Genomic DNA, 27,116 nt, shown 5'->3' with positions numbered 1-27,116 from the left:
CCAGGATTTTCTTTTCTCTTTTTTTAACAGACATTTTTCAACATTTAACCATATTCCCAGGGAATAATGCATGCATGGTCAGTGGTGAAAAAAATTTGGCACATTTAGGGAACTGATATTTATGAGCGTGTGAAATTTGGTGCAGATCCAAATAAAAATCGGCATCTCGTGAATTTAAACTGTTGGGCCTTGGCTGAGGTATCAGTGCCATTCTAGTTGATAAATATATTGGATCACTGGAGATATGGAGAATGAATTGCTGTCTCTGCAACCCATGAATTGCACTACCAAAGGTGACAATTTGTTTGAGCAAGTCGTTTGGGCTAAAACCAGGTGTGAGTAGCATCATCATCATCAGCATCATCACTACCATCTGACATCAGACACCTCCTCATACAGACTTGGCTCTGAGTTAAACATGTTAAACAACTCTGTGAATACGCTCATCACAGGCAAAGCGCTTTATTGTTGGACGCAATACTGTTTTTCTCTAATTCCTAAAATGAATTTCAAACCCATTGCAGTAGAACTCTTTGCCAAGTGTTTATAATATTACTTAAAAGATATCCTGTGAGTCATGAAGTGAGTACATTTCAGCGCTTTCTGTTTCATAACCCTGGAGGAGTTTGTTAACAGTGGGAGCTGTAAACCGTATAGCAGGCGATAACAAAAGTGATGATTCCAATGTTTCCGTTCTGTTTGTGTTTTAATTTTATACCAATCCCCTGAAACACACACAATCACACAGCACACTCACACTCATGCACGTACACACACAAATGTAAACCCACGGCTCCCCTGCCACTCGGCTTCTGAGGTTTGCAGGTCTCTGATAGGAAGCCTCTGAAATGGAAAAGAGATAAGAGTAAATAAACAAATAAATACAATAAAAATGAATTTGTGCTGGTTCAGTGCACACAGAGGGAGCGGGGGAGAGGGAGGGGACGGGAGTGCACTCGGCGAGGCCCGACGACGAATCCCACAAAGATGCATTCTCAATAAAAGCAAAGCAAGGTAAATAACTAAGTGAATTCATGCAAGTTCCATTTATTCAGTGGGATCTGTTGAGACTTTGCACTGAGAGAGAGACCATTTGGCTCTCTAACAATGGAGCTATCGGTTACTGTCTCTGTGTTCCCTCGATATGATCTCTGACCATTTTACACAACTGAATTGCTCCAAAAGACAGATTTTATTTCCATCACAATAACTTCATTTTGGGGTTGTCAGCTAATTCTCAGTGGCACGGCAATCTTTCCTTCAGCCCCTGCCGACACCTTCGCTGAGGAAACCGCGCTAAACCAAATGTTCTGCGGTGCCCATCTGCCTTTAAAGCGGCGCTACAAGGCTTTGATGTGCACCCACCAACACGCCACTCCAGCAGCCTTTCTTCTCAGATGTTGCTTAATTACACTATCATAGTCAGTTAATTACCTTATCAGGGCTGCATAATCCCATGGTCAGTGTCTGAACGCCATGTATCAAAGCAAAGCAAGTCTCTTTCATGTGCTTTTATTTTGGTCGTGATTAGTGGATTCAGTGGTTTTAGGGTTGCAGATGAAGTTGGTTATTTTTACTTACAATTATTGTCTTGAGGAGCAAATAGAAATAGGTGTTTGTTTTATTTTGTTTATTTAGTGTAGCGGTGCTCGGATAATTCTAATTGTGCCCCGGGAGAATTCATCTTGTGTCATAGGAGTAATGAAAACAAAACAATGTGCTGGCCTGGTTTGTGGATGTGATGGTAAAGAAACAGCTTAATGTTTTTGGATATAAGAGTTATACCACTGTTGTGTCTTTACTTTAAATACAGAACCAGAGCTGGGAAGCCTAGTTTAACATAAAGACTGGAAAGAGGAAGAAAAAAATCTAGTCATATAAAAAAAAATGGATACAGCACCTTTAATGCTCAATATTTAAATAAAGGCCTAAATCTAAAAAGTCAGCCTCTATTTAAACAATTTTAGTTAAACAATATTGACTCTCCCTTTATCTGAGGGGTAATCTTCATTTGGATTGATTCAAAATGGAAAAACTGTTAAATCTCCACCAAGGCCCAACAGTCTCCCTGAGGGAGAGACGGACAGGAACGGTACAAACTAACAAACTTACTTCTTTTCATCAAGATCCATGAATTATACTGAGAATGACTCAACAAAAATGTTAAAATTTCACAATGTTGAAGACTTAAAAAAAAAATCCTGACATTTCCTCCTGATCTGGATCCACACCAAACAATAATGGTTTCTTCCCTCAGCCACACTGCATTCTTCTACCAGATTTCGAGATAATCTGACCATTCGTTTTTTTGCATAGTCTTGCTTACAAAGAAACAAAAAGGAAAGACAGGGGTTTAAAACATAACCTCCATAGCAGCGGTAATAAGAAACAACCTGAACACAGTCACTGCACCTTCTGTTTTTAGTAAAGAAACAACTTTGTAGAACCATAAAATGTTATATTTCATTTTGTTACTGAGCTACACAGATGCTTCCAGATTTTATTTTAATCTAGCTAACACTTCTAGCTCAGTGACACCCAGGCATGGGATTTATGTCAATCTTTGTATCTTGGAAAGAAAGTCTGTGTCTGCAGAGAAGCATACAAAATGATTTATAGGTTAATAATCGAAAAGTAATGTCAGTCCTCACACAACATCCTAATCTTGTATGTTGGAAATCGTGGAGTGACTGCAAACATGCTCTGACTGCCACGTGTATGTTTACCTTGAGTGCATCTGATGTGTTGCATACGTGTCGGTTTGATCCGAACACGGCTCTGTTTCGGCAATGGAAACGATAATTAAGAAATAATTGGAGGGGCTAGTGAAATGTTTCTCAGGCGTGGAAGATGCATGCCTAAATGTTAATTCCACTCAGAATATGTTACCGTGTGCACAGATGTTAATGTAGACTCCACGTTAGGCTCTTGTGTTGAGCACCTTAGTGCTTTCCCCCAGTGCGCATGTGTTCCCCCCCTTAGCTCAGCCAGCAGCCTACTGGTTCTGTCAACTCGGGGGAAAATTTCCATTTTGCAGCTAACTCTGCAGCCTTTTGATGGATACGTCTTGCCGACTTTTATCTCTCAGTGCGTCTGCAAACTAATTAATATTTTTTTCTCTCTCTCGCCCTCTCTCTCTCTCTCCTTCAGGCAAATATTTGTTTCTTCAGAAGTGAGCGTGGGCAAACCTTCCTCACAGCTCCATATGCTGCCAGCTGCCAATCAAACGGGCTGGAACCCTGAAACTAATCGCAACCCCCCTCCTCCTCCTCCTCCTCTCATCGAGTCTCCTCTTCCTCTCCTTCAGCAGAAATGAAAGACAGAGGGGCGGGGAGGGGGTTAAAGGAAAATAAAGACATACAGTTGAGGAAAAGGAAAGAGGATGGTTGAGACACTAGCCTGAAGCAGTGTCTCCTCTGTTGTGTCTGTCCACACACAGTGCTTCATGCTCGTCTTTGTTCTAAACTCTTTGTTTCTATTTTACTTTATTGTATTTTTTTTATTTTTTGTTCAGTCGGATTTTACTGTATCTGCACTGGATTTGGTTTGTTTGCCAAACAGCTCCAGCAGTGAGTGGCACATGTACACAGCGGCTTGTGTTTGTATCTGTGTGCATTCATTGAGTGTTTCCTACCCAGGTAGTGTTGTGTGCCAGGTCCAAAACACAAGTACACACACACACACACACACACACACACACACACACACACACACACACGCACACACACACACACACACACACACACACACACACACACACACACACACACACACACACACACACACACACACACACACACACACACACACACACACACACACACACATTGGGCCAAAGCCAACAGCTGTAGATCAGCAGGAAGTGAATGAAGAAGGCAGCACCAACAACAAAAATGATTAAAGTTGCGTATTATATCCGTCACACTGTTGTATTTATTATATTTTAATCTGCCGGCTCTGACGCTGCAGCTGACCTGTGAACGCCAAAACAAACACTCAGAATTGGATTTAATAACTACAACTTACCCGATAAATATCGTGTTATGTAACGCTAGCACTGTGCCAGGTTTTGCTGAGCCCACCATCGCTGTCCTCTGTCGCTAGATAAATTGGTGTTGAAATGAGGAGGGAGAGAGAGAGATATTGGAAAACAAGGCAGCAAAGGTCAACAGCCAGACTCAAAATGCTGACTCATCAACACTGTGGTCAGATTCCTGAATTTCAGACCCACCACAAAGTCCCAGCAAAAAGCTTTTGAGGTTCATTTGAGTTTCATCATCATGTCACTTTAGGTCATGTCCTCTTGACCTAAAGTGAGCTAGCGATGTTACATCTTCTTGCAATGACAATGGAGGACGCAGGCAGCTAAAGCCGTCCTGAGCGGACAATCATGACGCCAGCATCTGAGGAGCGATGTGTGGAAGTGTTTTGGGTGAATATGCAAAATCTTTAGGTGACAAGATTTTGGAGCTAGAAGCCTTCTGCTTTCCTCATCTAGTTTGACCAATCACGTTTGAGCAGTCTTTGGTTGCCCGCAGGTAAACAGTCTGTGTGGAGAGCAAATGAGGTGGAACACACTGCCCGAAATGTATCAGCTGTTTGATGTATCTACATTAATATGCAGAACAAAATGCAAGCAAAATGAGCTGAAACACGTTCAAAAAGTATCACTGTTTTTGTTTTGTGTGGAAATACGTGCGACTCGTGTGATGAAAGAAACAAGTCTTTGCATTTGATATTTGCTGTCTGAACTGGAAGCCCCGAAATATTGGCCTTTGCCCCAGAGGCCGGTTCGTCATCATATAATAGCAAAGACAAAGACAAATGCTGCTATATGAGGCGTCTTGGTTTATGATGTTATTAGTCTGTTTGACCCGCTGCAGTTTACATGGACTGTTGTGAATCAGGATGTTGAGCTGACTCTGGTTATCAGGTAGAGAGTCTCAAAACCACTAGAGGGCTACAAGAGTTTCTCTGTGAGGGCGTGAAAGTCGACTAAACAGTATGTGGACTTTACTTTGCTGGATGTCAGGGTAATTGCTTACTCGTCAACAACTCTGTTCTTCGGGTGTTTGTATTGTCTTGATGCAAAGAATCACATAAGTTTGAATGACAGACAACACTTATGGACAAAGCCGGATAAAATCCATCTAGTTTAAAATTGTTTTCGTAAACCACATTTCAACTTTACCTCCTGCCTAACAATCACTAAGCTGTGGCCATTTGTCTTGGCCAAAGTGAGCAACATTCTTGAGAACTGGTTTGAGTTGCTGTTGAAGAATCTGACCACCAGTTTGTTTATCTCACATCGCAAGTCCTTCACTTTGACCAAACTCTAAATGAGACAGAAACCAGCTTCATACAACCAAACAGTTTTGTCCTGTTACACAAAACCTGCCCCCAATTATCCACATCAGCCCTCACATGCGGTATAATACAGAAACAGACACATTAGGCACATGTATACATTTTACATCCATTTCTAATATTTACGCAAATATATAAGCAAAATGATATAGTGTCTATTATTCTTATTCTAGCAGGACTTTACATCTTGGGTATTCTCCTCTGCCCCTCACCTCACTAGTCTATGTCATTTCCCTTCCAAATGTAAAACCGAGCTGTTTCTATTCACTACACATTCAGCACTTCTCAACAACAGCAACATCAACATTTCACAATGCATTTTCAATCTCTTCTGTTTTCAGCAGCAAAACAACATCTGGTGATTTGGCTGTAACATTAGAAAGCACATTATAGTGAATAGCGTGAACATGCTGAGATGTTTTCTTTCAGAAGAAAAGAGCATATGATATGTCATTCACTCATAAGTCATATTGTATGATGCCCTGCTCTGTAGAGACTGTGTTGTACAGTCACACACTCACTCTGTGCTGTCTCCCTCCTGCTATCATCATCACAGTGTGTGTGTGTGAGTGATCCTGTCTTTGTGAGGTTAATTGAAGGCAGCAACTCTGACTGTATCAGACATAATCTGCCTGCGTGTGTGTGTGTGTGTGTGTGTGTGTGTGTGTGTGTGTGTGTGTGTGTGTGTGTGTGTGTGTGTGTGGTGGTGGTGGGGTGGGGGGTTGAGGGGAGGGATGTCTTTAATAACCACACTAGTGATTTATACAAAAATTGAAAAAGAATCACACACAGCAACTATTCTTTATTCCTCCACCTGCTCCCTTTCTACATCAACTATACTCTCCCCAGTACAGATTAGTGTGTGTGTGTGTGTGTGTGTGTGTGCGCGCGTTGGGGGGTGGGGGGGGGCTTTTCTGGGGATTTTGGCTGTACAAAAGAAACAAAAAGGCAAGAGTGATGCCATAAGGCCTGCTATTCTCTCATATCAGCTCTTATCAGGGCAGTCATTTTTGACAGGAGAAAAGCCTTTATCTGGGAGAAACTGTGTCCGTCTGCACAAACACACACACACACACACACACACACACACACACACACACACACACACACACACACACACACACACAAAGAGCTGCGCTCAGTGCCTGGTGGGCCTGAGCTCACACACACAGAGCAGGTAATCGGCTCACTAGGAGAGTTAGGGGGTTAGAAAAGGGACGGAAAGATCTCTCACCAAGTGTATCCCCCTCTTTGACTGGATTAGAACCAGCAAGTATTCAGTCCAGGTGCTCTGGGGGGACCGAGGGGTGAGGAATCCACCTTGGGGTTAATTTTCCCCAACCTAGTGTGAGACCACATCCTGCTGTTTGGTGTCTGACATCAATGTACATGGGACCTTAAGCAAATACTGGGAAATTATCAGCAAATAATGCTGCCACACCTTAAAATATCCAAATCCATGCTTACACATGTACTACTGGTCAAAGGTTCAAAACACCCCCAGTCCAGTGAATAACTGTAAATGGCACAAAGATAAGAGGTAAACGGCCTAAAAAACGGCCATGGACATTTTATATAAAACAGGCTTTTTTAAGGAATTAAAATTGGTTAATTTACAGTTTTTAAATGAAGGCTTGGAAGGGAATGCAATAAACAATTCCTAAAGATTACTCAACAGAGTCAAACTGTGTTACTGCTACTGATGCATCATCGGGTCAACACTGTGCTCCAAGAAGATGGAGGATACTGTGTATGTTGTCAGAGGGGTGAGATACAGACAAATAGCAGAGGAAGACAGTCTGGTTGGTCAGAAACACTGAAACATTTAAAGAACGGAGACAGACCTAAACCATCATCACTGAGCTGGTAACCTCGGCCAAGGAGGTTATGTTTTCATCTGCATTTGTTTGTATGTGTGTTTGTTTGTTAGCAGCTTTACGCAAACTAGCAGGCAGGTTATCACCAGACTATTGTGGTATAGGTCGTTACATTTTGGCGTTGATACAGGAATTTTTGGTCATTTATTTAAATATTGTGAGGGGGTGTTTTTAGTTTGTTTGTTTTATATTTTTGTGACTTTCACAAGAAATAATGCAGATATCTAAAAATATCAGGCATCTGTAGAGCACTAATATCTATTAACGGGTGATATTAGATGTGGATCTGGATGATGATCCAGATTTTGTGAATCCGAAAAAATATTTGGGTGTGATCTTTATTCAGTTACTGCACAGAGAGAAATATTATTTTCATCTATATCAAATAATTGATATTTTCCTTGTGTTTAATGTGAGCTGTACATTTCTGTGTACATGGTTTATGTATCTGATCTCACGATGCAATATATAATACATAAAGTAGCCAATCAGCCTTGGCAGAGGTATGCATGCTCTGAGTGCCCTTCAATTTAGAGATGAACTGGACAGAAGGTAAAAGCAAAAGCAAACTACTGAACGCCACACGTCTGTTCAGCTGCTGAAGGAGTCAATCATTAAAGCATTCAAATTTATTTCAACACAAAGAATTGTTGATTCCTTGTTTTAAAAAACTTGTAGTGAAGAAAACTTTGTCTCTCCCTCCTGGCAGAGAGAGTTATTACACAAACACTGTTGATGCACACTTATGATGTATGCATAATAGGTAAACCTGCCCCTCTGGGTACTCTCTTCAGCTTTCATTTTTTAGTAATAGAGTAAATAATAGCTAGAGTTTAGCAGAAGTATGATCCATATTGTATTTGTAAGATAATTTCGCCCACTGTGCAATCAAATGTCCAATATTCCCATAATGTACAATAGTTTCATCATTTACAGACAGTATTATCAGGATAGTAAAATAAAGATCCATGTCTAAATACGCTTGTTGTGTCCATGTGTCTGTTTTTTTAAGCTTCTCTTTTTGTGTGATGTCTATCAAGCCAAATACAACTGACACACTATTGTATGGCAGTGTCAAATACTTGTTTGTCTAAATGTGTTTTTATGAAAGTATTGTTGATTGATAAACAATTGATTTTTTGTTTTCTTAAATATGACTTGAAGCCTACTTTGACTCCAATGCTCCAGACAATAGTAAACCAATCATTGCTTGTTGATGTAAAACACACTGGTCCTCCAGCGTAGAAATGTTGCAACAGACACCAGATTTAAAACTCTCAGTTTACGAAATACACCGATTTTACCTGGAGTGGATAGATTTAAACAGTACTGAGAGAATGCATCTGGCATTAAAGTAACTGTCGTCCATTTACATGTGAAAGTCCCACACTTCATGTTTCCAATTGTTTATTAATTCTATTATTTAATTTCAGAAACACAGAGACATTCAATTATGTAAAATGAAATAGGGGCTCAAAAACTTCTAACTGGTAACGTACATTTAATTCACAGCCATTACGCCTAATCAACAAGACGTATGCTCTTTGGGTTCCTCGGGTGTGCTGGGGTTAATTTGCAAAGCATTTATTACTTTATTATCATGTCATGTCTTTATTCACATGATGCTCACTATGACATATGCATAATATTATAATGCCATTATTGCTGACACTTCAAGTGCAAGATTAGTTCTTCCTTAAATGAAGTGATAGTGTGTTTCCATTGTTGTGGATGACAGGGGAGGAGACATAAGAGTTAATTAACTATAATTAGAAAGAGCTACAGTCATTGAACAAGCCGGCGTTATAGTTCAATACTTTGCTCCGTAATTACCCCCTTTCCTTTCCTTTCTTTCCTTCCTGCCTTTCCTTTCCTTTCCCTTCCCTTCCCTACTTTCCTTTTCTCTTTCCTCTTCTTCCTTCTGTCTATCCATGCATAAGAGCTTCTCCCGTTGAAAGAGGAGAGCCGGAGAGCCATCTGCTGGCTGACTGTGGTAATGTGACTTTTTGATACTTTAACTACATAAATGTGTATGAATAAATTGTGTTCTGCAGCATGGAGAGTCTTCATGTGTCTTGGCTCCTCCATGATTGTTGACTTCAACCTAGGATGGTGATGATCTGAGCTGGAGGGGGTATTTTTGTTTTTGTCATGTCATTGAATCTTTCTTTGATTTCTCTTGTATTGGTTGTTGATAGTCATCACCACATTCACCATTGGGATTCCTAACCATTTTGGTGATCCTGGCCTTTCCACCTACAGGCCAATGATGGTACAGGATAATAAAAATTAATAAATGTTTTGATCAAACGTTTTTCAACTACCACAATCAGGATAACCTGCTTAGAATAGCTAAATCATATTTGTATCTGTGGATGTTGAAGTTCCCAAAGCCAAGAAAAGTTGTTTGGTGAGGAAGCAATTCAATTACAATACAGTGAAGTGAAGAAGAAAACAGAGGATCTCAAAAAAACAAAACAAGTGAGGACAATAGTTTATATTTTCAAACAACGTATTCTCCTTTTGTGAGCAACTTTGAATAATAGTGAGATGCACACGCCACTGAATATACATTACAGTATATAATCATACATACAGTCACCATTAACAATTATGTAAAAGACCAAAGCTGCGATATACCAGAGGCAGAATGATACCATGACTATCCCCTACAAGTCGTAACATGGCACGTGTGTGTGTGTGTTTGTGTGTGTGTATATTTAATCAGCCCTCCCCAACACCCCTCCCTCTCCACAGCCGTAGATGTGGCTGATATGTGTGATTGAGCGTCCACTTGCTTGTTTCCACACTCCGCCCATTCAGACCAATGAAAGGGGAGCGTGATCTAATATTGTAGCAGTTATGATACAATCACAAGCTTGTGTTTCTCCTTTGGACAACACCGAGGAAAAGAAGGGCTGACTGGAAGGGCGATCTGGCGAATGCATTGGAAATTTGTCAACAGACTGGTTTTAGTGTTTGCATGTCGGGTACGATCGAGAGGCAGAAAAGAGAAAGTAGAAGGATTTGAATGAGGGAGTGAAATATGATTGGGGTGAAGGAGGCAGGTGGCCGGCCCGCTGTACACCAACCAATCCCACAAACAGCTGTTCATTTCTCAAAGCCCCCTTTGTACCCCCCAACCCCTACACGCATCAATTCTTTCCCTATACCCCCCTATATACCCACATCCCCTCTCCTGCTCCACCCCCACCCCTCCATCCAAACCCTGCCCTTTCTGTTTCACGTCCATCCAGCCTCTCATCCCCTCCCACCTCACTCTGCTCCGGCAACAGCCCACTCTGATCGTGTGCCAAAACCAGGACAGGGGGGGGACACAGCTGGCTCACCCATGCGTACCTCACCTTCCGCTCTGTGGAATCATCATTTGCAGCATCAATAAAAAGCAGCAGTTGGCAGAATTACTGAAGGATGCAGTTGAGCAGAAGAAATATTTATATTCTCGGAGTTTTGCTTAAAAAATAAATAAAAAAGACTCTCAGCACATTTTATACTGCTGGTTAATATGCCAGATAACACATCATGTTTACATCTATGAACCCGACTGCTGACCTCTTGTGTAATTGGTTATTTTTATGGAAATAAAGCAAAGCAAGTGACAGAAAACAGCAACACCAAACCAGTGTCTCTGGCCGCAGGCGGATTAACTTCCAAAGGGGTGATGCAGTAATGTTGGTCGTGTGTTTCCAGTGGGTGTTTACATCCCACATGTGTGCCACCGAGTCCCAGTGCAGGACATAAAAAGGTCAGTCCGCTCTTCTCCTCCGGTCCAGATGGTGAGCTCACTTGCTGGCAAGCAGCGCCCGGCCCACCAGCATGAAAACCAACCCAGAGACGAGCTCCAGGGGCACGCCAGCAACCGCCACCATGAACGACAGGCCGTAGAGCACAGAAACCTTGGCGTCTGGACAGGCCTCTCCCCTCTCCTGCAGGACGTAGCTTTTCACGTCCACCACCTCCATCCACAGGATGTAGAGCAGCAGCATAAACAGGAACAAGCAGGCTGCGGGGTATGGAGAGTGTCAGAGCCTGTCACTGCCAGAGGAATGCAGCTCCCTTACTCATCTCTACTGTTACCACAGCAGCTGCTGTCGTTATAGCGACAGAGCTGCAGAGTGACATTTGCTGCTCTGTGTGTTAGGGTATGTATTTGCAGTGTGACGAGTGTAAACAGCTGACAGCCGCAATGACTGCAACATGACTTTGTGTCTGTGCATGCGCCTACTCCCCTGATAGTGTATTTTCAAATCCACTCATGTGTATGAACAGTAGATTATGTTTTACCAGCAGTGATGAGGAAGGCTCCACCCAGCTTGTAGAGTCGGGGGCTGATGAAGGGGACACCACAGACCAGGAGGAAGCCTCCAGCCAGAGCTGAGACCAGCCCGAGGATTATCAGCAAGGTCCAGAAACCCCGAAACACTGCGGGAAACACAGCCGAGGCCGCCATCAGAGCGGTGCACCTATCTATCTGTGTGTATACTGGGCCTAGGCTAATACCCAGAAGGTCATATCAATGGTATTTTTTTAGAACTTGCACATGGAGGCTGTTTTACAGGCAGATAACACTATTTCTACACTTAAATTGTGCATGTATAGGTCAATGAATGAATTCAATATTTTGTATTTTTTAACTCCAGAAATATTACTGGCAGAGTAAAGAGACGGCATTTAGATCTTAGTGTTGGGAAATGAAATATTAAGAAAATATTGAGCAATAAACCAAATACATTAATATTAATAATCCAATTTATTACTAAATTTGGCTGTGGGGAGGCTTTTAAGGACTTCACTATTTTACTTTTGAATATGAAATGATGGGATCTTAGTTTATCTTAGTAACTGTATAATGTAAATGGCCTTAATGTCAATTGTGCATGTGTGTGTGTGCAAGTTGTTGAAATACTGGCATGTATCTATGTGATTGTGTTTGGGACTTTGGGACTTACCTGCTGTTGTGTCATAACTGGGATGAGGCACCTGTCCAAGTGCGACAGGTAGAGGGAACAGGTAACCATGGCTACACACCTTGGACTCTGGCTGGTTCGCTACAGTTAAAAAGTAATGGTATTTTTAAAAGCTCAAAACCTAAAAAGGAAAACACAATGTGGTTCTAGCAATGACTTCATGCGGTTGAGTACAGCAAAAACTAAGATACGCCACAAAAGTGCAAAAGAAAATAAACCTATAACCTGTAATAAATGCCGACATATTCGTATTACTCTCCTGCTGTATATATTCTGTCAAATATCCAAATTATAGACATTTTTCCTTCCTGCACATGTGAGCGTGTCGAGCAGACCACACCACTGAGCATGAGACATTCAACCACATTGGACAAGCACCAGCAAAAACCTTGTTTTTTCTACGTACTGAAGAGAGTGGCCACGACTGCATGTGCTGCAGGCTCCACCTGGAACACACAGCGCCAGAAGAAGCCCTCATGGTGGAGGGTGAGCAACCTCTGAGGAACAGTGACTGGTTCCACTTCTGACTGGACCTAAGGGGGGGAAGGAGATTGTAGACAAACACAGACAGACACTAAAAAATAATTCAAGATGGATGAACTTTTATATGTTTCATCATCTGTCAGCACTTGTCTGTTAGCCGCTCTGTGTGAGTCTGTGCTTCAGCCGAGCTGTGGCATTAAACGTGGTTCTGATTATGGCCTGCTGCTCCGTGAGGTTTTTCAAGGGGGAACTTATGAAACACGCATGAGTGATACTCTCCGCTGGCTTGTCAAAAACATGATTGATGGCGCTGAATAACACACAGCAACTTTAATCATCCTCTTTTATTGAAAATGAAAGACTTTGTCGTTCACAGGGGATTTAGCTTTTAAAAATATATCCCTTACTTTGCATTTCATGAACTCTCTCACACATGTGGCACGAAAGAATAGAAAAATTTAAGAAAATTAAAGGGGCAGCACAGGAAGATCAGGTGACTCGCCATGGGGGAGTCAGCCAATGAAAGCAGTTGTATTTTCATGACTCTAAAGGAGCGTGGCCACGTCTGAGAAAAATAACCCTGGTGATGTCATCAGGGTTATTTTTTATTTTTTTATCTTGCACCTTGAAACGTAGTCACAAGGGGAAGTGGTTGAAATCTTCCCCTACGAATTGTGACAGCCCTTCAAGGAGCCGTTACATCATAAGCAGTCGTCGGGGAAACCCGACACATCATCAGTAGTCATCGATGTAAACAGACGAGACAGTTTTGCCGGGGATGTCATTGTAATAACATTGTTGAGATCTTAAATAAACCAATGCTATTGATTGCAGTTACTAAAGTGACAAACCTATAATATCAAAATAACATCTATGCTAATGCAGGTGAATCAATCACATTTGCAAGGCATTCTGGGTTACCTCTAGGTTTGAAGTGTGGGTCGGAAAAATCGCAGTTTGGAGGGGTATAAAGCCCTACCCCTCGGCCCTACCCCTCGGCCCTACCCCTCGGCCCTACCCCTCCATCCCAACAGGGATTGAGACAGCCTACCCCTACACATGAACGTGAAAAATGAAGGGGAAGGGGTAGGGCCAAGGGGTGAAATGGGATTGGGCCTAAGATCCAGTGTTTTTAACTCTTACTACAAGTCACTAAAGTCAGATTAAAAACCAGGATGTCTCAGTCTCTGCTGCATGTTCGCGTATGAAAGTGAAATACCAAATCACTTCAGTATTAAATATAAATATCTTACTGTGACATGCACCCCACTGTCTACACCAGATCAGGTTCCCCAGAGGTATTTTTGTGGTTATGTGATGTGTCACAGTTAAAAATAATGTACTGCTGTGACTATTATTATATGCAGTTGTTTAGCTGGAGATCACCAAACAGTTCTGAAAGCCAGCAGCAAGGTTTGCATTCAGAATGTGTATTTGTTTTGTAGAAGTGAACAATTACTTGCGCGCGCGCACACACATATACTGGTTTCCATGGTCCATTTATCATCACCTGTGGGGACCACCCTTTCTAAAGGTTCTAGAGGTATGAACAAAAACAGGGCCACTAACCATAACTTTGTTAGTTTATTCACACCTTAAAATATCTAAATTGATGAGGCAGTGTTTTGACTAGTAGTGTGTTTTTGACCCCAAAATGGGGAAAAAAATTGTAAGCATGGCTGATGGGGACCTCATTTACATATTGTTTGCATGACTCGCACAACTTGTCATTAGACTAATGGGGACCTTGCTGCAATAAAGCTTATTTTTACTGATAAACAACCTATATCAAGTAACATACCTTCCATTATTACATTTGTTAGAGCTGTTTGTTTAAAACTAACAAAGTTTAAACTAAAAAAGAACCAAAAGAAACTGCAGTATTACATTGATAACAATTCAAATTTTATCTGGGCTCAGTTGTCGATAGATAATGTTGATATATAACCTGTAAACGGTGGTAGGGATGAAAACCATCACTTTGCACAGAAAACCTTGTGCTGCTTATGTACTCATCTTCACATGAAGCAGAATTTAAGTTCAGTGTAACGTGGTTGAAGTGAATATTAATAGATGAAACTGTGACAGGCTGTCTCTATTTGTACAAAGAATACATCGTCAAAATAATTAAAAAATATATTTTAATATTCAGAGCAACAGCTTACTACTATTCAATCACCCGACACTTCAATTCCATGAGATTAAACTCACATTTAAATTGTATAATTAAACTTGTATTGAATTCCACTTCACAGAAAAACTCAAAAGATTTGGTTGAATGAATCTCAAAACAAATTCAAGTTATCTGAGTTCTAAGGAATTCTTAAACAAATACAATTTCAAGTTTTGCTGATCCTTCCTTTTTAAATAACATATAAATTTTGGCCATTATTGGCACTTCAGTACAGAACAATATAATACAAAATGTTCAAATGCCTCTTAAAACATAGTAAATAAACACTTTCAGTAGACCTTTAGGACCAAGGTAGTGTCAGCCATACGGATCGATTCATGTGCCTTTCCACTGCTTTCACTTCTGTCTGCTTCCAGGGTGTTTTCTTCTTTTGGGCAGCTGTACCTTAAAGTGGTCAGAAAAACCCATTTGTAATGACAAGGATACCGAAGTGTGTGTGTCTGTTAAAATTCTGATCCAAAGTTATAAATCCTACACAGTGTATACTAGCCTCTAAAGTATAAGAAAAATGATCTGCACTCTAACTATATACATAATTACATTGCCAGGCAAACACTGATTTGTGCCTTCTGCCTGAAATTATCAGTGGTAAAGAGGAAATTATTAGGATTCAATTTTCTTATAAGCTGTACATGCTGTGTTATGTTAAAAAATAAATTGTTTATTCTAATCACCGACATTGGCTCACCTTTCCTGACATCAATTTCTCAAATCTTTCAGGAAGAAAAAAATGTATTTATAAAACTTTGGATCTGTTGGATAAATGTATCTAGGTTCCAAATGGTGATGGTGATTATGTTTAGTTGCTTTCGCAGTAGGAGTAATACTGTAAGTTATTACTATGTAACCATACACTCAGTATAAAATGGCATACCCAAAAAAAGATCTGATTTGTAGAACCTTGCACACGCAATGTTCACTTTATAAATCACAGTCCACCTGGAAACGTTGGTATGTGAATCTGCCTCATATCCCTCCCTCCACACGCCCACATTCAACCATAAATGCTCAATGCAAAGCACCTCATGAATATTGAATTATCCTGCTGACCAATGGGTTTCTACTGTGAATCATGGCATCAAGCAATGAGAAGAGGAAGCAGAACTTTCTGACACTGACATCGAGGTGTTTGGTAGTGAGGTGGAGATGAAGAGCGATTTTATGGGACAGCAGTGATGTCCTTAATAAAGAAAATACACTGATACTCTGCTGCTGATAATACAGTGAGTGAGAGTGAGGACGATAAAAAGAACGGAGCATGAAATAAAAAAAGATCTAATTCAAAGGCGGAGGCAAAGGTGAGTACAAATAATGCTGTTGGATGAAGTGGATGAATAATCTGGTCTCAGTTCACTACCTCACGTCTGCATTTAAATTTTCCCATCTCCAAAATGTTCCTACGCATGGGTCAGAGTTAGCGTGGGAGTGCGCACAATCACCCATCAAGTTTGTTTTTATAAATCCCAACGTTTGCTTGACAAGTGGCCTACGCAAGTTTCAGGCCCTCGTTTTGTGTGTACGCAACGGTTATAAATGAGGCCCCTGGTCTGTGGATGGATGCTTGCGCAAAAAATTGTGGGATTAGAAATATTTTAAGAGCGTTGTGTTAATAGTTTGTTTAATAGGCAGAGGAACAGTTTGTGAGATTTGCACATAATTTAATAATTTGGCTAAATTTCCAAGATGTGCTTCTTTCTTTTTATGACTGCTATCTAACACATTTGGCAATTTCTAGTTTAATTGTGCAGTTAAAATCCATATCCAAAAAAGAACTACACATAATTAATACTGATATTAAAAACATAGCAGAGGTACTATCGGTCAAAAGTTTAGCTTCAGAGGAAGGCCTCATCGTATTGACTCCTGAAGGTACCTCACCATTTAATGATATTGCTTTTGGTCTATTGGGTGGTTGTGGCTACATTTCATTCCTCTCAGTGGGAGGAAGTGACTCCTCTGCTGTTGGTGCTATAAAAGTAAAAAACTAATTTTTTAAATAACAAAATTATAAACAGCTTAAAGGTGGTCAGGGATCAGGTCGTTTCTTTTTCTGTGTCCATATGGCTGCTATGACATTGCCATATATGCCATTTCTAGTTTAATTCAAACAATGACAATTCATATCAAAAAAGAAGAATACACAATCATTACTGACATACAAAAGATAAAAGAAAAGTGTCATGAGTTCACCTCTAGAGAATAATAACAGAATTATTTTTGAATTATGGAATGTTCTGAAAAAGATCAACTTGGGGTCAAAGAAAAACTGATGAGCACCTTAAAGAGATTATACTTTACAGACTACATGATTTAAAATGTAAAAATATAATCCACTGAATTAATTGAAATAATCCAATTTGTGATTGCAGCTCTAAACACATTTGCAGCTCACCTCACATTCAGAACTTACTGACATTTTGTTATTCCGTCTCAGTCTTGGTATAAAAGTCTCACTTTCATTTTGGAACTGTGACACAATCTGTAAATAAAAGGTAAATGCACAATTATTTACATATAGTAATGTGCATTATAAGAATATTTCCAGCCAAACAAAAATGTTTGAAATAATAATAAGAGTTTGCCTTTCACATATGAAGAACACAGCAGGAGAATTCAGATAGGGGGAGGCACCTGGGTAGGGCAAGCCAGAGGCATGACATGATGTACGACTTCAGTAGCAGAAAGCATAGTGTTTTTGTTTACAGCACATCGAAGATGATGAGAAAAGAATAGTCATTATGTTTAGTTTTACGTTGACACCAATGCTACTAACATTTGGACGACAAAGAGTCAAAAGGGAGATTTTTTATTTGTATTCTCCCAGCCTCACGTCTGTGGGGTGTTGGAAACGCTATGAACTTGCCTACTCACTGGCTCTGAATCCTTCGTATTATCTCCTGCTGTGTTTTCTCATTGGCTCATTCGGACAATCTGCAGAGTTTTTACTGGGGGGCTGACAGGAGAAAATATACAAATCTGCTTACCTTGTGCTTCACTTTTGCTCCTCTGCACAAGTTATTATCTTCTTCGCTGGTATCTTCAGCAAATAATCTTCTTTTTCTCTGTTGATTACCACCTGTAATGCTGAAAATGTCCACCCTGCTTAAAACCTTCCTAATGAGTACCAGGAAGTCGGTGGTACCCAACCATATTTGGAAGATGTGCGTGTGTGAGAAGCAGTGGGTGCAGTACTAGCCAGAAACAAGTAGGGGCACTAATGAGCAATGCTCACACACACACACACAGACTCACTAAAAAACATGCCATATGGGCCGAAGCTAAAAACTTCACAGGCACCTTCAGAGTAGATCCTGTATTTATTTAAAAGGGTTATCCTTATGGGGACTGGATTTTCGGTCCCCACACCGCAACCGGTACCCATGACGTGACTGACACACACACACACACATTTGTCCTACCTCAGTCCCATTGACATCTTTCCACCCTGTCTGGGTTGTTTGTGTCGGCCATGTATGTGGTCCACAGTTGTCACTGGCCACCAGCCAGTAGTCTGTACCAAAGGCCAGGACGAAACACAGGGTCCCCACTGCCCCAAAAATCCCCCCAGCCAAGGCCGCAGCTCCCACCCTCATGACTCCGGCTGAAAATCTCCTCCTCTGTGCCCCTCTCTCCTCAGCTTACAGTCCTCAGGTCAGTGACTTGTCAAGACCCCTCACCGGTGTCCACTGTGCAGCCCTCTGCCCCAGCCCTGGTCCTAAAGAAAACAGTGTGGATCTCCCAGCCACTCCCTGCAGGAGCTGTGGTGGGAAAAGAGAGAGACCACAGCAACTGAGGAGGTCAAAGTGGGGGTGGGTGAGTGGATGGTGGGGGGGCTATTTTTAGGAGGCTGTCCTTGTCAAATTACCACTGGGTGTGCTGTGCATTTAGAAAGAAAACAAGGAGAGGCAGGACTGATTTGTGTGTGTGTGTTACAGTGTGGATGGCCTGTATCAGCGTTTATGGCTGCAAGGTATTTCTAAGGTGGGTGTAACTCTTGGAGAGGCACTTTGAAATTAAATTAGACTGCAGATGCAAATGACCCTCAAACCAGAGCTGTTCAAGAGGTGAAACACGAAGAGCAAAGCTTTGTCACTGGCAAACATTCAAAATGATAAAGCCCGAAGGTGAAATATTGAACACTTTTAATTGGAGGATGTCCATGAAATTGCTAAAAATCCTTCATAAACCCAGTCTCCACACCCCACAAGTAGTAACTTATAATTTTATGGAGCCAAAATACTGTAGCTGAACACACTGAAGTCATTGCTTTACATTCCTTTCTCACAGTCTGTGCTCATTGCTGCTTCTCGTTCTCGAAAACTGTCAGAGTTAAGGTGTGCAGGTGGACCCAAAAATGCAGAAGCAAAGTTCAGTAGCAAAACAAAAAGTGTCCTTTAATAAACGTACTAACAAAATACAAAGTCTAAAAACAGAAAAACACTGGAAATTAGAAAAGACTCAAGAAAGGCTAAACTGAAAAAACAGAAAAAACTAGGAACAAAAAGACACTGGAAACAAGACAGCGAAAATCTGTGACAAACCAACGACGACGAACTGACAAAGAGAAGCACAGGGACTTGGGACAAGGGAGGCAGAGTTGAATACAGGTGAAACACATGAGGAACAGGTGCAGACGATCACAGGGGAGGGAAGCAGGACAAAGGCAGGAAGTAAAGTGACAGACACACAAGGAGCAAAATTTCACAATAAAACAGGGTAACAGAACTGAAAATGAACACATATCCAAACACAAGGAAAAAACAGGTAAAAGTCAATAAACAAACAGAGACCATAATCAAAGGAATCCAACCCTGAGCAGACAAAGACCCATCTCCACTCATGGACGTCCTGTATAGTGGCCAAACCCAGGAAGATGAAGATCAGTATTTCACACACACTGCACCCCATCTTCTGGAAGAACTGGAGTTAGCTGGTGTTGCTGCTCTCCGACACGTTTGCCTCCACATACGGTCTCATGGTGACGGCAAAGGTCACAATGCTAAAGGAAGATCCTTCAAAATCCAATTTTACCAGACAAGGCATTGAGAAAACAAGATTTTTGGGTTGAAGTTAGTATTCTGCAGCACTCACGTTATGATACCAGAGAGGTGACGCATCTCTTAGATCAGGTACGACATGCATGAGTAGAGGAAAACAAAGAGTGGGGCGATAACATCGGCTCTAGGGGTGAATTTTCATGTCAGGGCTGCCACCAGGCCAAAAGAGAGGCCTACACACAGGCTGTCGAGGCCCACCACCACCAACCTGCATCCACCCAGCAACAAGTCCAGCCGGGAACGACTCAAAGAGCTTGTAGAGCACCTTAGAGAAAGAGAAGTATGTTACATACAGTATAAAACTCTTTAATTCACAAATACATGTACATGTGAAGCTCCTCTGCCCTCACCCCAGTAATGGCATCGTTGAGCAGTGACACATCAGGCAGTGAAGAAGAGCGGCAGCACACACACACCGTACAGAGACAGGCCGATCCCCAGCAGGATCCATAACATTCCAAGCCCTGCATAGCTGGATGCATGAACAGAATCAGCTGTTTTATTGCACACAGGAATTTGGTAGAGACGAACCAACTACATTGAACTGACAAAGAGAAGCACAGAGACTTGTATACACAAGGGAGGCAGGGTTGATTTAACGCAATTGAAACAGGTGCATATGGTCATAGGGGCAGGAAACACGACAAAGGCAGGAAATAAAGTTACAGACACACAAGGAGCAACATTTTGAAAATAAAACAGAACTCAGAATAAAAACGAATCCAAACACAAGGAAAACACAGGTTAATGTCAATAAACAAAAAGAGACCATAATCAGTCGGACAAAAAATCCAAAAACTCTTCATCTCAGAGTTTAGTCATGACAAAAGCGAAGCTGAGCTGTTTCCTGGGGAATCTTCTCAAAGGGGTTCTTGATGTCATGGAGAGATCTGATCCTCTCCGGCAGCTGAGGATTTTGGATCCAAGGTTATTGGGCATGATGTTTCCTGGAGGGTGGGCCTCAGGCTTGTGGAGCACTCTGTGGAGAGAGAGGAGAAGCTAAAGGACTTAAGAGCATGTGTATGCTTAAAACTATTATTTCTTGAAAGCTAATTTGAGTACTAATATTTGTGCTGTTGAACTCTGCAAACTATTTTCCAGAAACTGTCAAGTTTTGCAGTATTATTTTAGATACAAACAAACAAAGATTTACATGATTCTGTATATAAAAGTCTTTAGGACCTTGGTCCAGAGGATGTTAAACCCAAAGACGACCCTGCATTTGGTTTTATAAATGAATTAATTTGCATGTTACCTGTGTGAGGCCTGCCGAGTCCTGCTCTCACTCTGTGTGATCTATCGAGCTCTCCATCGTCCTGCTGTTTTAATGGAAACAGAGGAGAAGGTTTAGTTTTTCTAAATATAATTCCCATTGCTATCTGCTATTATTTTGGCTAATTTCGCTTTAAGGGTACCATTAACTTGTTCTACTGTTCCCTGTGACTGAGGGTGATACACACACCCACATTGTTTAGTTCCTAGCATTCTGATCACTTGGGCCACGACATGTGGTCCATTGTCTGAACTGATAGTCACAGGCAGTCGAAATCGTGGAAAAACTTCCTTACATAGAAACTTATAGCTACTGATTTGTGGTCGTGTTGTTTGCGTCGCCTCAATCCATCTGCTAAATCTATCGACTACAACCAGAATGTATCTCATTCTTCCTATTTTTTTTGGATCATGTCCACATAATCTATCATCAGATGCCTACATGGGCCATCTGGTGGTGGGATGTGTGCTATTAGACCTGAAAAGGCTTTTCTTGTGTTGCATTGCGCACATATGTCACATTCATGCAGCGTTCTATCTACCCGTGGTTGCCATAAAAGGTGACCACCAAACCGCTTGGAGATGTTTGATAACCTCCCCCCTTGCACAATGGTCAGAATCATGCACATTTCTAATTGTAAACCATAACAATGTAATGGGCAATACCTAATGTCCACGAGCGCTTCTCCGTAAACCTCTTTGAGGACTAACTTGCATGATTTTGATAGTTCCCCTTTTTAACAAAAAATGCGTTTTCGTGGACATCAGCCCTATCTTGCGCCAATATTGGGGAAAATAAAGTTGTAAGGGGTTCACAATCTTCAGCTATGTTATAATCTTTAGCTACTAGGGAATCTGTTTTTTGATGCGCTGGGCATTTAATGATCGCAAGAGCTTTTGGCAGGTGCATTGCTTCTATAAGTTTGGATCCGGCTTCTCCGTGCAATACCTTGGTGCCATCAGCTCTAAGGAAGCCTCTCTGCTTCCAGGTGTTACCGTGTACATGACATACACCGTACGCATATGCTGAATCTGTATACACAAACAACGTGAGATGTGTAATGACAGTTTAGATATGATTATAATCTCCACACATCACTGTTGTTAACAGTTCTCATATTTATTATGTTTATGTTTTCACACTGAGAGAAGTCAAGGGACTTGATGTGGACTGTTATCAACAGCACCGTGAGAGATTATCACCTTGATTATTACAGATGAGGTAGAAAGACATTTTATATATTTGTATAATATGTTTATTTCTTTCAGTACATCAGTTCTGGCTGAGATGATCTGTGGTGCTTCCACCTGCTGAACACAGAATAAACTGTAAGTACCAGTCTTGGCTAATTAACACAGCTGATATTGCATGTGTCAAAAGTATTGTAATTATTAATTGTATTGTACAGTATCTGTAAAAAGTATTTACAGACTATCTTTAATCTGAGGTGTTGCTCCTTTGTTCCATGTTATCATACAGATGTGACAGTGATCCTCCCTTAACTAAAGATGGCCTGCAACTGTTTAGAGTTGGCAGTCATTGCTAAGTGTCATGGATAATATTGAGTTAATTTCTTTATTCATTATGGTTGGTAAAAAGAAATGAACACTGATTTGATACACTTTTGATATAAACCCAGTTTTTTATTTTTCTTCTTTGCCATAAGAGACAGAACACGATCAGCACAGCTGTGTCCTTCAGGCTCGTCCGTCCCTAATAAAATGACAGGAAACATAAAAGTATGGCATTATTGTAGACGAAGTTCCTTATGAACAAAGTTTGTGTCCTTATTTTCTGTGGATATTCAACTATGTATTTGAATATGGTTTTGGATTAAACAGTGCACTACCAAGACAATGAATGTACAGTATGGAGTTCTTCCACATTAATAGTATTGCATATATAATTTAATGCATTATGTATTATGTGCAATACTTTGCTTTGATTGTTTGTAAGTTATGAAAACAGGTCTGTACCTGGAGTCAGTGTTGAAGTGATGACTCAGTGTTCAGTCTGGTTGGAGTCCAGTTCTGTCTCATGTTGGACATCCACATCCAAAAATAAAAGTTTATTACTTAAAAGTTCATCAGATCATAATCACTTCAGCTTAGGAAGCAGGTGGTGGACATCGGCCTCAGGTTCTCTCTGTGACTGTCTATTCTAGTAAAGTTACACTTCCTATAATTTATTTATATGTGACAAACAAATACATCCTTCTGCATGTTCACTTATTTAACAAACGAATGACAGATTCAGTAAAGTCGAGGCTATCAGAGCTAAGCTAACAAGCCAACTACAGAGACACCAATACCTGCTCATCACTACTAACAAATAAATAAAATACTGACCTAAGGAACTGGACCACAGACGTCTAATAATCTTCAGTTGTAAGTGTTCCCTTCATTTTTTTGAGCAGTGTATATTAAAGGCAATGAAACATTGGGGCACAGTGAAAGAATGTAATATGGAGACAGAAAACACCACGACCCCTGCCAATTCTTTCAATCCGAAAAAAATATGTTAATCATTTATATCCACCTCATGATCACTAATATACTGCTCCTGATGTGTTCTGTCTTAGAAACAGTCAGTATATCAGGATCTGTTTGAGGGACCAATATTTTCAAGTATAGTTTTTGCTGCTGGAGTAGACCTCTGCTGTGTAAATTAGTCAATCCTAGTCTTAAACTCAAAAGGAATTATTGAGACAGGCAGTAGGCTGTGTAGTAGGAGGCCCACCAAGCCACATGGTGGAGCCAGAGGGGGCATAATGTGTGGGCTGCCTGGAGAAGACAGCAGACATCTGAAGGTGGCACCGCTATACTCCTTACTATATACCTTAGTCTCATTGATTAGGTTCATAAAAACAATCAGCTTTGCAAATTTAAGAGCTGCTAATAATACTAATAATTCTAATGAATAGATGTCAACGGCACAACCCTTTTGGTTTTCTTATTATATTATATTATTACAGCCGGTGTCAAGTATAACATTGCGGGTGCAGGGGTGTTACTTAGACCCACTGAGTAGATCAGACCACCTCTATGCCTTTTTAAACTAAACACAACATAGGCAGCAGAGTCAAAAGCTGTCCTGTTTAAGGAACTACCTAAAATGTGGTTGCAATGAAAGTAAGATAAAAATAAATAAAGGAAATAACACAGTAGTACCAGAGTTACAAATCGCATGCATGTTAAAAATGAATTCCTATAAAAATACGTTTTTAGCAGTGATTTAAAGACAGGTAGTGAGTTGGGGAGCCTAACCTCGTCAGGCAGGGAGTTCAAGAGCCTCTGGGCCCTGACAGAGAAAGCACCAGGTCCCCCTGAGTAGTCAGCCTTGACCTAGGGACAGCCAACAGGGACAGGCTAGCTGATCTCAGGTTGCGAATAGGATTGCAGGGAGTCAAGAGCTGTAAAATGTAAGTAGGGGCAAGTTGAGCTTTGAAAGTTATTAAAAGAATATTTAATTCAATCCTGAATGTAACTGGCAACCAGTGAAGGGAAGCAAGGATTGGCCTGATATGAGACCTACTGTTTGTTTTAGTTAAAATACGAGCATCAGCATTTTGAACAAGCTGCAAACGAGTTACTAAGGTTTGACTAAGGCATGTATACAGGGCGTTGCAAAAGTCCAGACGGGAAAAGACAAAGGCATGTATTAGCTTTTCTAAGTCAGGGAGAGATAGGACTGATTTAATCTGGATATATTTCGTAGATAGAAGTAGCAGGATGTAATGATTTCATTAACGTGTGTTTTAAGATTCAGTTGGGAATCGAACTTGACACCTAGATTTTTGACTGTTTTAATATTGGTTGCCAGGGGACCGAGAAACTGTAGGAGTTTGCCTGCTGATCGGGACTGATGATTATTATTTCTGTTTTGTTTGAATTTAACTGAAGAATGTTAAGTGACATCCATTCCTTAATGACAGTTAGGCACTCACACGGCTGACAGGTACAGTAGATTCGGGTGTCATCGGCATAGGAATGATAAGTGATCCTGTTGTTGCCCAAGCTGCCCCAGCTCTGGCCACTGGGAAGAAATGGACATCCGGCAGAAGTAACCAAGCTGGCAGAGGTAGCGCTCAAGCACAGGGACATTGTGGGCTGAGTACGGCAAGGGAGGAGTGGTCTTGGCCTTGGGACCAGCACATCAACCTGGAACAAGGCTACTTTGTCTCAGAGGCTCAGCGGTGCAAAAGATACGCCAGCAGGAAGAGGCAACAAGGTGTGCAAAAGCCATCGCACAGGCCAGGCAAGGACAGTGGATGAGATGGGAGGGAGTGAGCAAGGGAAAGATCTCAGAAAGAGTTGTGGGAGATGTAAACATTCAGAGCAAGCTTAACCATCAAGGTATCTATCTATGATGTCTTGCTGTCTCCCAAAAATCTCAGCCAGTGGTACAGAGACGACCCCACATGCTCTCTCTGCCCAACGCCAGTCACACTAAAACACATCCTGGTGGTTAACAAAACCAGCCTTACTCAAGGCCAATACACCTGGCGGTGTACCTGGCAGTACTAGAAAGTCGGCGGATGCCCTTCCTCCTCCTTCACCCTGCTGGGCAGCAACAGCATTTGTTTGGGAAGGTGAGGGTCAAGCCAGACTCGCCACTTCAGGACCAGACACAGGGCAGCTAGTCGGAGCACATGACTGGGAGTTAATGGCAGACATATGGTAGAGACTCTGCTTTCCAGCTGAGATCGCTGCAACCAACCTCAGTACAGACCTTGTGCTATGGTCAGCCTCACTCCGGCTCGTTTACATCATCGAGCCTACTGTACCCTGGGAGGATGCAGTGGAGGAGGCCTACAAGCGTAATAAGCTGAAGTATGCAGAGCTCTCGGGTTAAGTGCAACAATAAGACTGGAAAGTATATATATAGTGTGGGCAATTTGGTTCAAGATCAAAATAAAAATCTGTATCTAGTGAATTTAAATGTGGTTTCATAAGGTGATAAGGCCTTGGCAGAGGTATGCACTCTACTGAGAGTCATTCTAGTTTATAATGGCCCTGCAGTGTCCCGGTGAGGGAGCTGGGCTCATTGTTCAGGTTAAACATCTCCAAAGAATTTATTCTTATTCCTATTTCTTTTTCTTTGTATTTAGTTTTTAGATTAACAGCACTGCATTATCTGGAAATTAACAAATAAATGCTCTAATTTCTGAACTGAAACTGTATAAAGCCTTAGAGACACCATCGTCTCTGGTCTGATAATTACGGATTTCCATCTTTTTGCACAGATGAGTGAATTGGCTCAGGTTTCCGAAAAGCCAACGTGTGTGTCAGTGCACGTTAATGGATCACCACTTCCCTCGCTACGTGTGCTCTGATAGGCCCAGATATGAGGAGCTGGGCCTCGCACTTCACAAATCAACCTCAAGCAGGCAGATGCATCATAAATCCACAGGCCTCTGTCGGTTCATGTTGGACCTCACTGTGATCTGCAGGTGCATTTTAAAGAGCTGCTGACTCCAAACAGACTCAACATGTCAACATGCTGGAAATAGACCATTTCGTCAGGTTGTGATGCACAGCTCCTCAATAAAGTACTTTTATATTTTACAGTTAAGTAAAAAATACAGAATCTAGCTCCTAACTGGCTGTGGCTCAGGAGATAGAATGGGTCGTCCACTAATCAGATGGTTTGTGGTTCAATCCCCAGCTCCATTTTGCATTCCCAGGTGTCATTGGGCAAGATATTGAAACACCAATTTCCCCTGAGGGCTGGGCTGAAGGTGTGTGAATGGTATGTGATAGAAAAGGTGCTGTGTACAGAAGCGCTGTATGAATGTGTGTGTGTGAAAGAGCGAATGCGACTTGTATTGTAAGTGGTTCATAAGACTGGAAAAGCTATATATAAACAGTCCATTTT

The 27,116-nt window shown here is 41.3% G+C and overlaps 1 protein-coding gene and 1 long non-coding RNA gene across 4 annotated transcripts; both read right to left on the bottom strand.

Moving 5' to 3' along the window:
- Nucleotides 1-697: 697 nt before the first annotated feature.
- On the bottom strand, nt 698-18,710 carry LOC118112305 (transmembrane protein 182). Of its 3 annotated transcripts, none has more exons than XM_035161504.2 (5): nt 18,329-18,710; nt 12,639-12,765; nt 12,215-12,313; nt 11,550-11,687; nt 698-843 (listed from the first exon to the last, which is right to left on the bottom strand). In XM_035161504.2, the coding sequence occupies exons 1-5, from the start codon at nt 18,500-18,502 to the stop codon at nt 713-715; spliced, it is 669 nt and encodes a 222-aa protein (XP_035017395.1). In that variant the 5' UTR covers nt 18,503-18,710; the 3' UTR covers nt 698-712. The 3 variants fall into 3 exon arrangements, with proteins under 3 accessions (XP_035017395.1, XP_035017394.1, XP_035017396.1); XM_035161503.2 differs by lacking the exon at nt 698-843 and adding an exon at nt 9,727-11,268 and having other exon boundaries at nt 18,329-18,707; XM_035161505.2 differs by lacking the exon at nt 698-843 and adding an exon at nt 11,162-11,300 and having other exon boundaries at nt 18,329-18,709.
- Nucleotides 14,840-18,322, bottom strand: LOC124852061. The gene is made up of 2 exons (XR_007032813.1): nt 17,894-18,322; nt 14,840-17,388 (listed from the first exon to the last, which is right to left on the bottom strand). It is a non-coding gene; the product is annotated as an uncharacterized LOC124852061 (long non-coding RNA).
- Nucleotides 18,711-27,116: the final 8,406 nt, after the last annotated feature.

This window comes from Hippoglossus stenolepis, chromosome 7 (genome assembly GCF_022539355.2).
Source record: "Hippoglossus stenolepis isolate QCI-W04-F060 chromosome 7, HSTE1.2, whole genome shotgun sequence".
NCBI classification, from domain to species: domain Eukaryota; kingdom Metazoa; phylum Chordata; class Actinopteri; order Pleuronectiformes; family Pleuronectidae; genus Hippoglossus; species Hippoglossus stenolepis.
This window is presented reverse-complemented; position numbering and strand designations above follow the sequence as displayed.